Source organism: Periplaneta americana, chromosome 1 (assembly GCF_040183065.1).
Source record: "Periplaneta americana isolate PAMFEO1 chromosome 1, P.americana_PAMFEO1_priV1, whole genome shotgun sequence".
Classification (NCBI taxonomy): domain Eukaryota; kingdom Metazoa; phylum Arthropoda; class Insecta; order Blattodea; family Blattidae; genus Periplaneta; species Periplaneta americana.
Genome location: NC_091117.1, coordinates 84,917,877 through 84,933,704, shown reverse-complemented (window position 1 = coordinate 84,933,704; position 15,828 = coordinate 84,917,877). Strand labels below are relative to the sequence as shown.

Here is a 15,828-nt window from a genome sequence, read left to right as displayed (position 1 = left end):
GAAACTACAGAAGTTTATGGATTATTTAACAGACACTTATATTGATTCACAGTCAATCGTTCCTCCAGAAATGTGGGCGGAAATGACTAGTAGTAGTGTACGAACGATTAATACCTGTGAAAGCTTCCATTAAAGATTCAACAACTATTTGCAGTTCCGATAGAGTCCCACTGCAGTTCATCCACACCCCAGAAAGTGTACTACGTCTCTTTTGATTGATGCTATCTAACGTCGATCACAATACTACGTCACGCAGGCAAAGTTTTGGATAAATGATGATAATGAGTATTGAAATGATTGACAATGAAATGGAGGAAAACGGGAGAACCGCAACGAAAACCCTCAGGAACCATGGCTTTGTCTTCCACAAATACAACTCCATCGCAATTCGAACTCGGGTCCGCAATTTTATACATTACATAAGAAGCAGCTGCATAATATACATAGATAAGCCACTAGGTAACTAACGCTGGCAGTAGCTTAAAAACAACTGGACTTGACCTTGAGAATTCTCATCGTTTGTCTCCTGAATACGCCTGAATAGTCCGATTTTTCCTTCAACGAATGGATAAAACATAGCCCGAACTTCCATTACTCAATAAAATACAGGTACTTGTAAAGTAAATAACATATATTTTAATTTTTATATGCAGAAGATTAAGTAACCATCTAAGACAGCGAAGATAAGCTGCATTAACCAATATTTGTTTTAAATTAGATAACAGGAAAGTATGGTTTTAAAATTCCAACTGATAATCTAAAATAATGTCATTTACAAGACTAGATTAAAAAGTCAATCAAAGTCAAGTACCATACTTTGAATACCAGGAATACCACATTTCATCTGGGAAGTATGTGGACTTAGACGAAAAACAGTTATAGTTTAGAAATATCTATGTACAGCCTTACAAGCAAACATTCTGTTGGAGGCAGATAGAAAAGTTAATTTTTTTCCACTATGTTAATAATGTCAAAAGAAGTGTTAACACAAATTTTGGCCACTCGACCGCAATTACGAGGCCGTCCAGAAAGTGATTTTCTCTGTTTCCGTTTACAGAAAAATAGCACAATTGCATGGAAAGATTTATTGAAACAGATACAGCAATTGTTGCACTATTTTTCAACATATACCCCACTGAAACTGAGGCATTTTTCATACTACGGGATCAATTTTTGTATCCTTGTGTCGTAGAAGTCAGCCGTCTGGGATTGGAACCAGCATTCGACAGCCGTCTGCACCTCTCTGTCTATCCCATGTCTCAATTCCAGTGGGGAATATGTTGAAAAATAACTCAACAATTACTGTGTTTGTTCCAATAAATTTTTCCAATGAAATTGTGTTTTCTTTCTGTTAACGGTCCTTGGCGAACTTATTTTTTTACGACTCTCGTAATTGCGGTCAATTGGTCAAAATTTGTATAAACACTTCTTTTGATATTATTAACATGGTGAGAGAAAAAAATTTAACTTTTTTATCTGTCCCCATCAGAAATTTTGTTAGAAATAATAATTGATGGAGCACAGATTTTTTCAAATTCCCATGGTCAGAGGACGAGCGACCAGGTTCACAAATGAACCACTACACCTTTTCCATATGTCTTTCAGAACTGATCAATTTTATTTCAGAAGGAGTGATTTGTATTTCAGATTAATCAATTTAATTTCATAAAGCGTCATTTGTATTTCAGAAAAAATAAATTGCTTTCAGAAGTATAAACCCAATCTTATAACAGTTTTTCGTAACATAGACATACGACACATTTTACAGTTATCTTGAAGCTCCATTTAACTTGTGCAATGTAGTATGAATGAAAAACTGAAGGAAAATCATAGATCAAACAGGATCTTGTGATGTATACCAGGGCTGGGGGTAAGCCTGTCTCTGAGAGCACTCGCGCTCACAGAGAAACCAGCTGGGACAGGTGGATAGAAACGATAAACAAAGCAGAAGTTCAGTGAAATGCCATTCACAATGAGTGCAAGACGTGCTTCGTCTACATATGTACATAAATATTACATTTAATTTTCTGTTTACAACAAATGTAAATGTACACATTGCACGCCACTGGTCGATTCTTATGTCCACGATGAACACAATTGCGGAAGTAGAAGAAGACCACTATCTGCAGATCGCTCGAGCTAACGCATAAATTCCCCAGGTCTGTTGTACAGTTACCCTTAAAAGGAATGAGACGACTCTTGATCGTCGGAAGTTAAAGTTCCACAGCGCGGTTCACTCGATATCGACGTAACAATAAATACCATGACATATACAACAAGAATTGTTACAAGGACCACAACAAGGACAAGGACCAGAATAAGAATCACGAAGAAGATAGCCATTTAAGGCCACGATTTCACAACATTGCTCGAGTCATAAAATATCATTGCTTCTCTGTACCGAATGGCAAATGCCTGCTGTGGGATCTACATTCTGGACTGCTGCTGTCGCTGGCTTGTCTCGGTAGCTCATATAGTAGCGTGTCGGTTCCACTGTATAACCGAAACGTCTCGTGTTCGATCCCAGGTAAAACTTTTTTTTATTGAGGTGTAATTAATTTCTTCAGAGTTCCTCGACTGTCTAATTTGTCGGAAAATATTGAATAATTTATGCCCAATTTGTGGGTCTTACAAGTGGGCTGAACCTCGTCAAAAATCTTACTTGGAAGTTAAAAGTATTCTTCCTCAAACAATAATCATAAGAAACAAAAAGAGACCTGTTAACTTAAAATCTCGTCCACATGCCATCAGCTTCTATTACAGCTCTAAGTCAATCCGGCATGGATGTCACGAGATTGTGGAATAGGTTCTGATCCCCAGCGAGATCTTCCCAGGTGTCAACAACGTGATTCCACAATTCGTCTCGCTTTCGAGGGCGTCGGTGGGCATAGGTGGCTATTCTGTAGTGACATAAACATAGATTATCTCTCGGAACTTTTCCGTAAAAGTAAATTAAATTCACTCCTTAGTCGTAGCGTAATTTTTCCACCAGCATACAAGCTGAAGTAGCACAGTCATTGATAAAATTTTTGTTCACAGAATTAGACTGAATTTCTATTCGACAAAATCTATAATTAATGGCTTGTCTGAACATGATAAACAAATCCTAAGTGTTTCCAATGTCAGTGAACAATTTCAAAATATTAATTTAAAAACTAAAAAGGGTCGTAAATGCTGTATCTAGTGATTATTTACATTTATGTCTACAAAATGAATCTTTGAAAAACGTATATGATACTGGTACTACTGATATTAAGAGTAAATGTATTGTATCTTTCACTTAATTTCAGAATCACTTCAGTGGATGTTCTCCACTCAATGTTGTGAAAAAATTCAAAAGTAAAAAAATGTAGATAACGCAGGGACTTAAAAATCTCATGTATTAAAAAGAAGAATCTCTATGTAATGAGCTGCAATGTAATGATCCTCATGTTCTTAAATACTACAAGAAATAGAGTGTAATTTATCAAAAAATTATGAAAGAGGGAAATAGAATACATTTGAATAGAAAAGTACAAAATTCAGATAATGCAATTAAAGCTATTCGGAATGTTATTAAAGTTAAACTTGTAGATATTCTAACAAAGAAAATATTTTTTTTTTATTAAAACAAGTGATTATAAAGTAGAGGATTCCAAATCTATTGCAAATTCTTTTAACGTTTTATAGTATATGGTACAGAAATATTATTGACAACTTAAACATTCAAGATTTTGCAAAAGATACTACAATTGGTTACTTAACAGTTGCATTTAATAATTAGTATTAATATATGTAATTAGTCAATAACTGCAACAGTGCTTTTCCATTCAATCATAACATGAATAAAATTGAATGCACATTAAATTAAACACTATTGGAAACATGTAGATAAAATAGTTAAAATCAACTGAAGGGGTGAGAATGAAATAATCCAAAGCCACACTTTTAACAAAAAGCGTTTTGTGCGAGTGCATTTCTTACACATATGGGAAAGCTATTAATAAAATATTGTAATAATTACTCAGCAAATGACATAGCCTAAGGACTCTAAACCTTTGTAAAAGTTTGTCTGTGTGGCTTAAGAATATTTTTTAATTTCATTTTAATTGTTAGTTTTTAATATGTATGCATTTACATTGTATATGTGTGTATATAAATGCATTCACTAGATTAACGTTTATAATATTATAACTTGTAATTTTGTATTGTCTGTGATCATTAACACTTAATCTCAGGACTTTGTAAAACTCTATTTCAACGTTACTTAGCTATTTGAACATTATTTAGCCAAAAAAAAATCGTTGATGTAGACTGAGAATCGAACTCGCTCTCTTTTACACAACAGGCAGAAGTCTTACCGTCTGAACTATTGAAACGACACGAAAGCTTTCCGTTCTGTGCGGAGTGTCGATCTAGTCATGAAGGTCCATTGTCGATTTAACTACACGATTTACGTATATATTTATATTTTATTTACGTAATATTATCATATTTTTTGCAGTATTTGAAGTGAATTTCGGAACGATGGTAGTAACAAACCAAATAGCCTGCATTTAAGTAACTCACTATTCGTTATCTTGTGTATCAGTGCTCTGGTCTCCGATCATGCGCAGTGTCTTACATCTGAGACTTAAGAATATTCAATCGTCTCATCCTTTTCCAGGGAAACTGTACATTATCAAACAATATAAATAAAATGATTTTCATGGCAATGCTTTGTAATATAATCTCTACATACACTTTTTGTATTTCAGATATTACTGGACCAGAAAGTACCAGGTATTTCAATACAGTAACTTTATATAGACTGAAGTTTTTTCCTCGGATGGGATGTTATTGTTAAAAAGGTATTTGAAAGTGCCAGCTGGACAAATTTTGCAGTAAACATCAATGTGTTAAGTAATCAGTGCCTGTATTAAAATGTTATTTCATTATCCAATTATCTGAAATACAAATGATTTTTGAAAAGGTACAATTGACGTTTTCTGAAGTACAGTTTACCCTTTCTGAAATACTATTGACTGAACTGAAATACAATTGACGCTTTCTGAAATACAGTTGTCTCAACTGATATACAAATTATGTTTTCTGAAATACACCTGACTTATCTGATATACAAATGATGCTTTCTGAAGTACACCTGACTTATCTGATAAGTTATACAAATGATGCTTTCTGAAAGAGGTACAATTGACGTTCTCTGAAGTACAGTTGACCCTTTCTGAAATACGATTGACTGAACTGAAATACAGTTGTCTCAACTGATATACAAAAGATGTTTCTGAAATTCACCTGACTTATCTGATATACAAATCATGCTTTCTGAAATATATCTGACTTAACTGATATACCAGTGATGCTTTGTAAAATACACTTGACTTATCTGATATACAAATGATGCTTTCTGAAATACACCTTACGTATCTGATATACAAATGATGTTTTCTGAAATACACCTGACTTATCTGATATACAAATGATGCTTTCTGAAGTACACCTGACTTATCTGATAAGTTATACAAATGATGCTTTCTGAAAGAGGTACAATTGACGTTCTCTGAAGTACAGTTTACCCTTTCTGAAATACTATTGACTGAACTGAAATACAATTGACGCTTTCTGAAATACAGTTGTCTCAACTGATATACAAATTATGTTTTCTGAAATACACCTGACTTATCTGATATACAAATGATGCTTTCTGAAGTACACCTGACTTATCTGATAAGTTATACAAATGATGCTTTCTGAAAGAGGTACAATTGACGTTCTCTGAAGTACAGTTGACCCTTTCTGAAATACGATTGACTGAACTGAAATACAGTTGTCTCAACTGATATACAAATGATGTTTTCTTAAATTCACCTGACTTATCTGATATACAAATCATGCTTTCTGAAATATATCTGACTTAACTGATATACCAGTGATGCTTTGTGAAATACACTTGACTTATCTGATATACAAATGATGCTTTCTGAAATACACCTGACGTATCTGATATACAAATGATGTTTTCTGAAATACACTTGACTTATCTGATATACAAATGATGCTTTCTGAAATACACCTGACTTATCTGACATACAAATGATGTTTTCTAAAATACACGTGACTTATCTGATATACAAATGATGCTTTCTGAAATACACCTGACTTATCTGATGAACAAATGATGTTTTCTGAAATACACGTGACTTATCTGATAAACAAATGATGCTTTTTGAAATATATCTGACTTAACTGATATACCAGTGATGCTTTCTGAAATACACCTGACATCTGATATACAAATTATGCTTTCTGAAATACACCTGACTATCTGATGTAGAAATGATGCTTTCTGAAATACACCTGATTTATCTGATATACAAATGATGCTTTCTGAAATATACCTGTCTTATCTAATATACAAATGTTGCTTTCTGAATTACACCTGACTTATCTGATATACAGATGATGTTTTCTGAAATACACCTGACTTATCTGATATGCAGATTATGTTTTCTGAAATACACCTGACTTATCTGATAAGTTAAACAAATGATGCTTTCTGAAATACTTTTGAGTTATCTGGTATACAAATGATACATTCTGAAATGCATCTGGAAAAGGAATAGTTGAGGTAATAACATTTGTTGTATTTCGTCTCTAAGTAGCTAGAACAAGTGCCGGGGAGAAGAAATTAGCATAAATAAGTATTCTGATGAAAACTTTTTCACCAGCAAGAGTCGCATCATCATTTGTTTCTAAGACAGTATGTTTAAAGGACAAAATACTTAAATGATAGGGTAAATATTTTAAATTCTTTAGCTATGACGGTGTTAATTTACGGAAATGAGACTAAAATAAATATAAACTGGCAAAGAAAAAGTTCAGGCTACAGAGATAAAGTTTATATATAACTTTATGCTAAAAATATGATAAATATATGCATTTATATGACCAATAAAATCCGTGTCATCACGTTGAGAAAAGTTGTTATTTAACTTTGTAAGAAGACACGAGAATAAAAATGTAACATGTCATTGAAATCCGAGCTTTAAAAATAACATTTCCAAACAATAGCTGTGCATTGTCATTCATAAAATTCTTGTTAGATTAGCCTTCATGTAAGCATAATATGTATGAAGACGCGAAAAATGTTTCAAACCAAAGTAAGTTTTTCTCCTCCGCATGAAACAGATTAGGACATGTTGCATTTAGAAAAATAGAACATTATTTATTAGTTTCCATGAACAAAACCTTTGCAGTTAGGCTAATCTCGTTCCAGTCTTCTTCATTAATGTTCCTTCTAAATGTTAATACAAATGAACTAAATTAATGGTTTGTAATGTAAGAGCTTCAATGGTATAAGACTGAAGTATTTTTCCTTATACTTTGTTTTAACATGGTAGTATATACTCTGAGAAGGCGCTGACAGATTTCTCTCTCTCTCTCCCCTCCCCTTAAAATTCCTCAAGTTGGATGTAGCAACTAGGGTTGCCAGATTGTTTTTTTTCCTGTATTTTTACGTTTTTTACCTTCAAATACTTCTTCTTTAATTTGAGGGTTAAGCTTATCTACATTTCTCCTCGCAATAAAATTATTTTCGACATGGAGTGTATCAGGCCTATATCCAGAGATATGTTTTTATAATACTAAGGGATATGCTACTGGAGCTAAATTACAGCTGTGAGCAGTATAGGATGAAGATAAATGCAAACAAGACGAAGACCATGGTTATCGGAAGAAAAATAAAGAATGTAAATCACGACAAACGAATGAGCAACAACAGATTTCCAAAGGTAATGTTAAATTATTGACCAAGGGGAAAAAATATCCATTGGCAGACCTCAAAAGAGATGGAGAGAAAACAAGACCGTAACAGGCCACTCTGCCTAATACTTGTCAGGGAGATGATGAAATAAAGAAGGTAAACGTGCGAATTCGAAACGAGGCAGTAGAACAAATGGACAGCTTCAAATACATGGGTTGTACTCTATAGCAGTAACATGAGCTGCAGCCAGAAAGTCAAAAGAAGCATAGCAATTTCAAAGGAAGCTTTCAATAAAAAAAGGAGCATCTTCTGTGGATCTCTGGAGAAAGAACTAAACAAGAGACTAATGAAGTGCCTTGTGTGGAGTGTTGCATTGCACGGGGCAAGAACATTACGACGAAGTGAAGAGAAGCAGCTAGAAGCATTTGAAATGTGGATATGTAGAAGAATGGAGCGTGTGAAATGGACAGACAGAATAAGAAATGAAGCTGTGTTGGAAAGAGTAGGTGAAGAAAGAATGATGGTGAAACTGATGAGGAAGAGAAAAAGCAATTGGATGAGTCACTGACTGAGAAGAAACTGCCTACTGAAGGATGCACTGGAAGGAATGATGAAAAGTAGAAAAGTTCGGGACAGAAGAAGATATGAGATGATGGATTACATTAAGATATATGGCTCACATGCTGAGACAAAGAGAAAGGCAGAAAATAGGAAAGACTGGAGAATGCTGAGTTTGCAGTGAAAGACCTGCCCTTGACCATAAAACTATGAATGAATGAAATTCTATGACGTTTAAGTAATCAGATGTAAGAAATAAGTGTTCTGTGAACTTGATAAAGGTTGAACTTAACTATTTCTCAACTTCAATCAACCATACAGAAAATTTATGTTGGGGAATAAAAATAAAATAAACTATATCAGGATGCCAAATCATAAATATGTTAAATAAGGGTGATGTCAGCAATGCTTCATGTTTTCCTGGGTTTTAATGGTTTTATTACATGTATGCAACATATATATTTAGACCTAACATACAGGTTTTGTAAATACATTTTATAATGTTAAATATGTCTAAAATAGAATTAAGAATGGTAATGATTTTACACCTTAAACGATGAATTATAATTATCTGCTATATGCTGGGAAGTTCCATTCACCTTCCTTAATTTTTGTGATTTTTTTTTAATTTGCTAAAACAAATCTGGCAACGCTAGTTGTAACTGTCCCTTATTTGCATGTTGATAACCTAGCAACCCTACAAAGGACACACTCAGTCCCGCGACGGTCGGAAATGAATCTCCCTTTCTCTGTCGGAAATTGAAACTTTATCCTTTTTGAATTTGCAGTTATAAAAGCTTCCTTACCACTAGACTAGAGGATCAACTGTCGACTTTTACGGTATCTATATTATATTAGCACAGTTCTATTGTGGTTCCTAACCTCATTTTTCTCTTTTCTACACTTGTTATATCACGGTTTTCATAACAATTTGTGTAAAATCAGATGAAATGAAACCACTCTCTTTGTTAGGGAGAATTTTGCAACTTTTTTTTTACCTTTCACGCTCTTGCGCTAATTTACGAATAGAAGTTGAAACTGCTGTCTGTGATGTCATCTGAGAATGCGGCGCGGAAATTTAACAGACGTGCAGAAATAGTAATATGCACTTGTACACTGGCTTCAGCTCAGCTCGAGTGGTAGCATTCTCTTTACAAATCCAGCAGAACCGGTTTCTATGTATTTCCGGCAGGAAAGAGGAATCTCACTCTCTCCTATACTGCGTGTGCTCCTCTTGTGTTGTGGTCATGCTTCATTATCTTATGAGCAGTGTTTGCCCCATGCTGACCACATAATCAGTAAGCCTAGCCAGTGGTTAGCTCTAAATAAATATCTCCCATTGGCCTACGTGCGAATGAAACGACTCAAGGCTAGTTCACAATAAACCGGGAACGAAAACGAGAACGAGAACGGAAATATTGTTAAAATATATGTATTTAAATGTGAGCATTCACAATTACCTAATTGTGTCGTTTCCGTTTCGGGTTTATTGTGAACCAGCCTTCATAAAGATAACGACGGTGTTGATAATCCGGAAATGACTGTGTCGAAAGTTATAAGCAAAAATAGTTGTGTGGAAATGAAATTATAATTTCTCACCACGTGCCCTCCTTTCCCTTAACATTTGGAAGAGTCGTGAAAAGATAGTATGGGGCGGATGTCTCCTACGTGTGTACTTGTCCCCATACAATCTGTGAGCTTGTCTACTGTTCCCATTGGCTCATCTGTATTCGAAAATCATGTCTGCATATTCCGTTCTCGTGTACTCCTCCATTTCACTAGGACTGATCGACTGGACACTGCAACTTGTACACATACACTGCTATCTACAGACGTGCATATCAGGACTGACCATGTGCGTTACACATTACACTATCTGCATTGCTTTAGTGTAGTTTCCTGTCCCATCACTCAGACAGCGCACTGAATGCAGTACTGTAAGTAGACAACGTAAACAACGTCAGATGAATACAGTATGTGTAAGATGTACAGATAAATACACATAAATAAGGTGTACAGAGGAATAAAATTATTTCATTTCCACACAACTATTTTTGCTTATAACTTCCGACTCGGTCATTTCCGAACCAGGGTTTCTTATCTCAAATTGATACATGTGCCCTTCGCCATCATCCCTGAAAGTTTGTAACACCACCTCGGAAACACCCTATATATGGAAGTGAACTGCAGGTACATTGTGTATATATACTGTGTAGTTGCTGCTGAATTCCGTGCATTGATTTCGTGACAACAGCTTTACATAACGCACTCCTAGTAAAATACTGTTGTATCACCCGTCAAAAATCACATATTACTTTCGTAAATTTTTGCAACACTGTTTTACTGGTTGGAGATATGAAATTCTAATAATAAAATAATAGATTAGCAAATGTTTTCGCACCTGTTTATTAAAATATTTTTACAGCAGTATTTTACTAGGAAATAGCATATCTTTACAAATAACAATTTTCGAGTTACGGCACAATTTTACTGGGAGTGCGATATGTTCTGTCGTTATGAGTAACTGAATTCGCATATCTTCAACATAGCAGAGAAAGTTGCTATTGTGACATGGAGGATAGAGGGGTATTACGTATGTCATTCAGTGAAAATGCCAATAAATTTTCATACTTATCGTCGGAGGAAAATATGCAATGTAGATTGATTTACAACTTTATTTGAAACGGATTGCTTTGACGATACCATTGGCTATTTTGCAAGCAATTAATGCCCTTTCACACTGTACGAAAATTTCTCGAAATGGGCATTATTTAAATAGAAAACAGTGCACACACGATATCGATTCGAATAAATGCCTGTTTCGAGAAATTCCCGCACAGTGTGAACGAGCCCTTAGACGTAATGTATGAAAAATTAACTTGTAACACATTATGTGGCTACTTTATATATGACTCGTATATAATGCTTTCCGCGTACAAGTTATTGAATACTGACTGTTAGTGGATTTGAATGAATAGTGAATACATGAAATATATCATTTTATTTCTGAGCATGAAATGAACTATCCGTACACGAACTCACAAACTGTTAGGTCTTGTTTGTGATAATATAGTGAATGTACCTGGAAGTTTTAGGACAAAAAACTATTTCATTCTCTAGGCATTAATACGAAATTTTTAAATAGCCTATGTCAATATTTAATTAAGGAATCATAAAATTTGATAGTTTCATAAAATCTCTACAATGCCTATTTTCCTAGTTAGCACTTCATCACGGTCTTAGTGCCTAAAAAGTCTAGTTCCGTATATTAAAAAATTGTGAACTTCTGTAATTTTTACAAGAATAAGATGAGTCTTAAACACTGTAATGCATAATCTATCACAACTGTGCTATCTACGTTGTTGCCGACAAAATTTTCAATCACTGTATAAACAACTGTTGTACAACAACTCAAATTGTGAAGTACCGGTACTTCCAGTGTTTCTTTAGTACACGACTCGGTGGACTAAGCTAATGCAGGCTACTGAAGAAAAATACAGGTTTTTTCAGTGATGAGGGATGCGAGTGAAGTAATGAATGGAGAAAGTGAAAATTTTCCCGATAAAATTGAAATAAAAGATGTAAGTTTACTTATGCTCCCTCCCCCTATCCTGTGTTTGTATAAGACGTTATTTCTGAGTCTACTAAATTATATTGACGGATAAAAGGCAAAGCATGGAAGTGAAGAGTTTGGAAAATATTAATTTTATGCCTTACAGGGCAAATTACGAATGAAGGTGTTTCAGTTTTTTATTCCGTAATTTGTGTTCATTAGCTTTTTTATATTTTGATACAGATAATTTGATAATATTTTGTGTTCTAGTATTTAGTGGGTCAATAATTACGCATAGAACTGAATAACTATTTCAATCCAGTGGTTTATTGTTTTTATTAATTACTTGAATTCGTGTACCATGTTCTTGAATAGAAGGAAGAAGCAACTATTTTGACGGCCTCTTATAATAAAGTGTATACTTTATTACTACGTGAGTCTATTGCTAAAATTTAGAGCCCATTTTGGGCGTCTAAACTAACATGCCAGGTCTAGTACTGGCATATAAATACATGGTTTATAGAATTTTGTGTGAAAAGTAAATTACTTACAGAGTCACAAAATTCAAATTTGTGAATGAAATTAATTATACAGAGTGTTTCAAAAATACACGGAAAAATTGAAGAATTGTATTCCTCATATGCCGAACAGAAGGAAAGGTTATAGGCTATAAACATGGATCAAGAAATTCGTAATTCCTGATTTTTATCACACTTCCTTTCAATTTACTGTATTGTTGCACTCTCGTTGTTCTTCAGTCAACTGTCCGAAGACAGGTCTGAACTTCACAAGTGATATCAAGAAGGCACCTCTCATGAGACAACTAGGCCAGGAGATAATGGGGTAGGGTGGCCAGTTCCTTTCCCCCTCCATTACATATATCGCCGACTAGCTAGATATTACACTAGTCAGACTTCAGATGCATACAAACAATTGTTTTTCTTCCTCTGACACATATCGTCAAGTGAGATGTACTGCTTTATAATAGATGTACATATCAACCAGAACCTCCATCAGAGGAGAGCACTCTCTTGATTACCTTACAATAAATGCTCGAAATGACCATCCCTGCTACATGGCAGACTTCTGCTCGTTGTCTCATTGAGTTACGAACACTCTCAAAAATGACTGCCGTTGTACATATTGTATGAGAAGTCTCCACAATTCCCCCACGAAGTGTTGCTTCATCCTCACAGCAATCGAGTACACTAACAACTTAAAATATTCCCACACAAAGAAGTCCAACAAGTTTAGATGAGGTGAGCGTGGAGGCTAAGCAATTAGTCTATCTCTGAATATTCAGTAATCAAAGACTACGTACGACAGTCATTTTGAGCATGTTAGTAACTCATGAGGCGACGAGAAGCGACCTGCAATATAGCAGGGGGTGGACATTTCGAACACTTGTTGTAAGATAATCAAGTGAGTATATCATTACAGAATTTCAAACTAAGTGTGTTATCTCAGAAATTACGAATCTCCGGACCCATGTTTATATAAACCTTTTTCCTGCTATACATATGAGGAATCTAACTCTGTATTTTTGCCATGTAGGCCTATTTTTAAAAAACCCTATAGGCCTAAGCAGGATGTTTCAAAAGTGATTGTCAAAAATTTAGGGATGAGAAGTAAAAACGAAGAGAAGCAAACAGGTTTCAATAAACGTGGTGCCAAATTAACCGTTTACGAGATAATGCCATTTTTTTTTATTGGGGCCGTCAGTGCAGTGATTCGAGCGCCTGGATACGGTAAAGCGGCAACATTCATGCTTCGTATGTATGCCGCCCTTTCCCATTTCCTCCTAAGTGTGAGACCATGACTAAATAGACGATATGGCGAACTGTGGATAGGTAGAGGAGGACCTGTACCTTCATAATTCATCGAATTAAAAACCTTTGGACTTTTGGGTATGTGGTTAGTTTACACAACAGACATCACCACACCTGAAGAATTGTAGCATCGGATTGTAGATTCCTTCCAGCAAATGAAGAATAATCCAGGATTGTTCAAGCGCATTCGCGGATCTTTGCGGAGAAGACTAGACAGATGCTTTCAAGTGCATGGCCGGCATTTTGAACACTCAAGTAAAAAGTTTCTTTTGTGTATGTCAATCATATTTCTCTGTTGTTGAAGCCAAAATTAGGAATTTTACTGTCTCGTAATTGATAAATTAAGTTAAATTATCACTGCTTTTGTTGGCATTAGTATACAGCGAGCTCCAACCAGCACAAAATGGGATTATCTCGTAAACGATTAATTTGAGAACCCATGTTTACTGGAGCGCTTTCCTTCTCTTCGTTTTTACTTCTCACCTCCAAATTTTTTATCATAATTTTTTTAAATACTCTGTATAAATATAGTCTATATAATCTTTTAATCTTAGGTTATGGGGGAGAAATGTGAAATATAAATGTTGAATCTTATTTGTAAATATAAAATACATTAAAATGAATAATATCGTGTGTTAAGTTTTGAGAATAAAACTAATTGTACATACAGTATACGTTCCCAAGCCGATAACTGGAAATTCACGGTTGTTGTTGAACTTCACTGTCGGAACCATTTTGTTAGGACTTGGAATTAAGCAGATCGGTGTCAAATACTGATACGAAACTCTGAGAGCTGCACCATTTATAAGGCAGTTCTCAATGACAGTGCAAGTCGTTTTATCTGAAGGACCGTTGGAGTGATTTACTATTGTCACTGTTGGGCAATACCGCAAAAGATTCAATTTGTGCAAGCCTATATAAAACTATTACACGTATGTCAATAGTATACGATAACACGTCAATTAGATTAAATCTGATTGCTTTGTCTGAATTACACATGTTTCTCGGCACGAGATTGAAACGTGGAGGATCTTAGACATGAGAAGTGACTGTTATCTTTCAGACTGTGACATTTAACGCGTGTGTTGGCATTTTTATTTGTTACGGTGCTGGGTTCGAAAATGAGTAAGTCTGGATAGTCATCTTGTTTCGGTCTTGTTTAGTATTTTTCACAGAAGTAAATTGATACGAAATTAGCGAATGTGTAAACCGGGTTATTTAAAAAAGTAAAGATTTCAGGTCCTATATATTGTTTGGAGCAAGTTTAGAATTTCATCTTTTGGGCATATAATTTATTTACCCGTTATGTATAATATCTGGATGATAGGTACAGAAAAAGGAAAATTCATATCTCAAAATTGATTTACTGTAAAGGCCTTTTCTCTGTTCTCTACTCAAATAATTTTAAAGTTTTTTTAAATTGAGTTATCCTGGTTACACAACAAACATCGATTTCAGCCCACATTTTTTAAGTATTTTGTGAGTTGTCTTATACGGGCTTCCAGATATGCTACTTGATAGTAATCTGACGACATAGACCGAATTATACGTATCTCAAACGGAAATTATTCGATACTATTTTTTATTGGTTATTTTACGACGCTTTAAAGGGCGCAAATAGCCATAGTAGCTGACGCGACCTTTTTAATCCCCCACTAACTAACTTTACGACTCTTTATCAGCTGCTATGGTAATCAAGCGTCCGAGTGATGCCAGCAAAATGAATCCAGGATCCAGTGCCGAAAGTTACCCAGTATATGCTCTTAAGAGGTTTAGGGAAAACCTCGGAAAAAAGATAATATTGGTATAATGGATATCTGCAATACTGATCGGGCTGTATAATTTCAGATGTATGCAGTTCCGATTTTTTCAACCACTGGCAATAACATTCACTTATAATTAATCGTTTCTCGATTTAATATGTTTGTCTATATGATGTATAGTCAATAATCCAGCCAGAAATATTATCATGTTGTGATAAAGTTTGTTGAACCAACTTCTGTTGGAGTGCGTTATAGATGGATTAGTAAAAGATCTAAGTCCTTTAAACAACCAAGGGCTGCCAATAATTAAGTTTATTAATCAATCTTGAACTACAAGGCGTAGTACAAGTGATGAAATGAAGATGATGATGATGATGATGATTA

The 15,828-nt window shown here is 34.7% G+C and overlaps 1 protein-coding gene across 1 annotated transcript in view; it reads right to left on the bottom strand.

The window, feature by feature from the left end:
* The window catches only part of LOC138697746 (1,5-anhydro-D-fructose reductase-like), a 34,368-nt gene extending 19,860 nt beyond the window's left edge, over positions 1–14,508 (bottom strand). Inside the window, exon 1 of the mRNA XM_069823236.1 lies at positions 14,350–14,508. Within this exon, the coding sequence (XP_069679337.1) occupies positions 14,350–14,415 (66 nt within the window). The 5' untranslated portion in view covers positions 14,416–14,508. The remainder of the gene's footprint in view (positions 1–14,349) is intronic.
* Between the last annotated feature and the right edge of the window lie 1,320 nt (positions 14,509–15,828).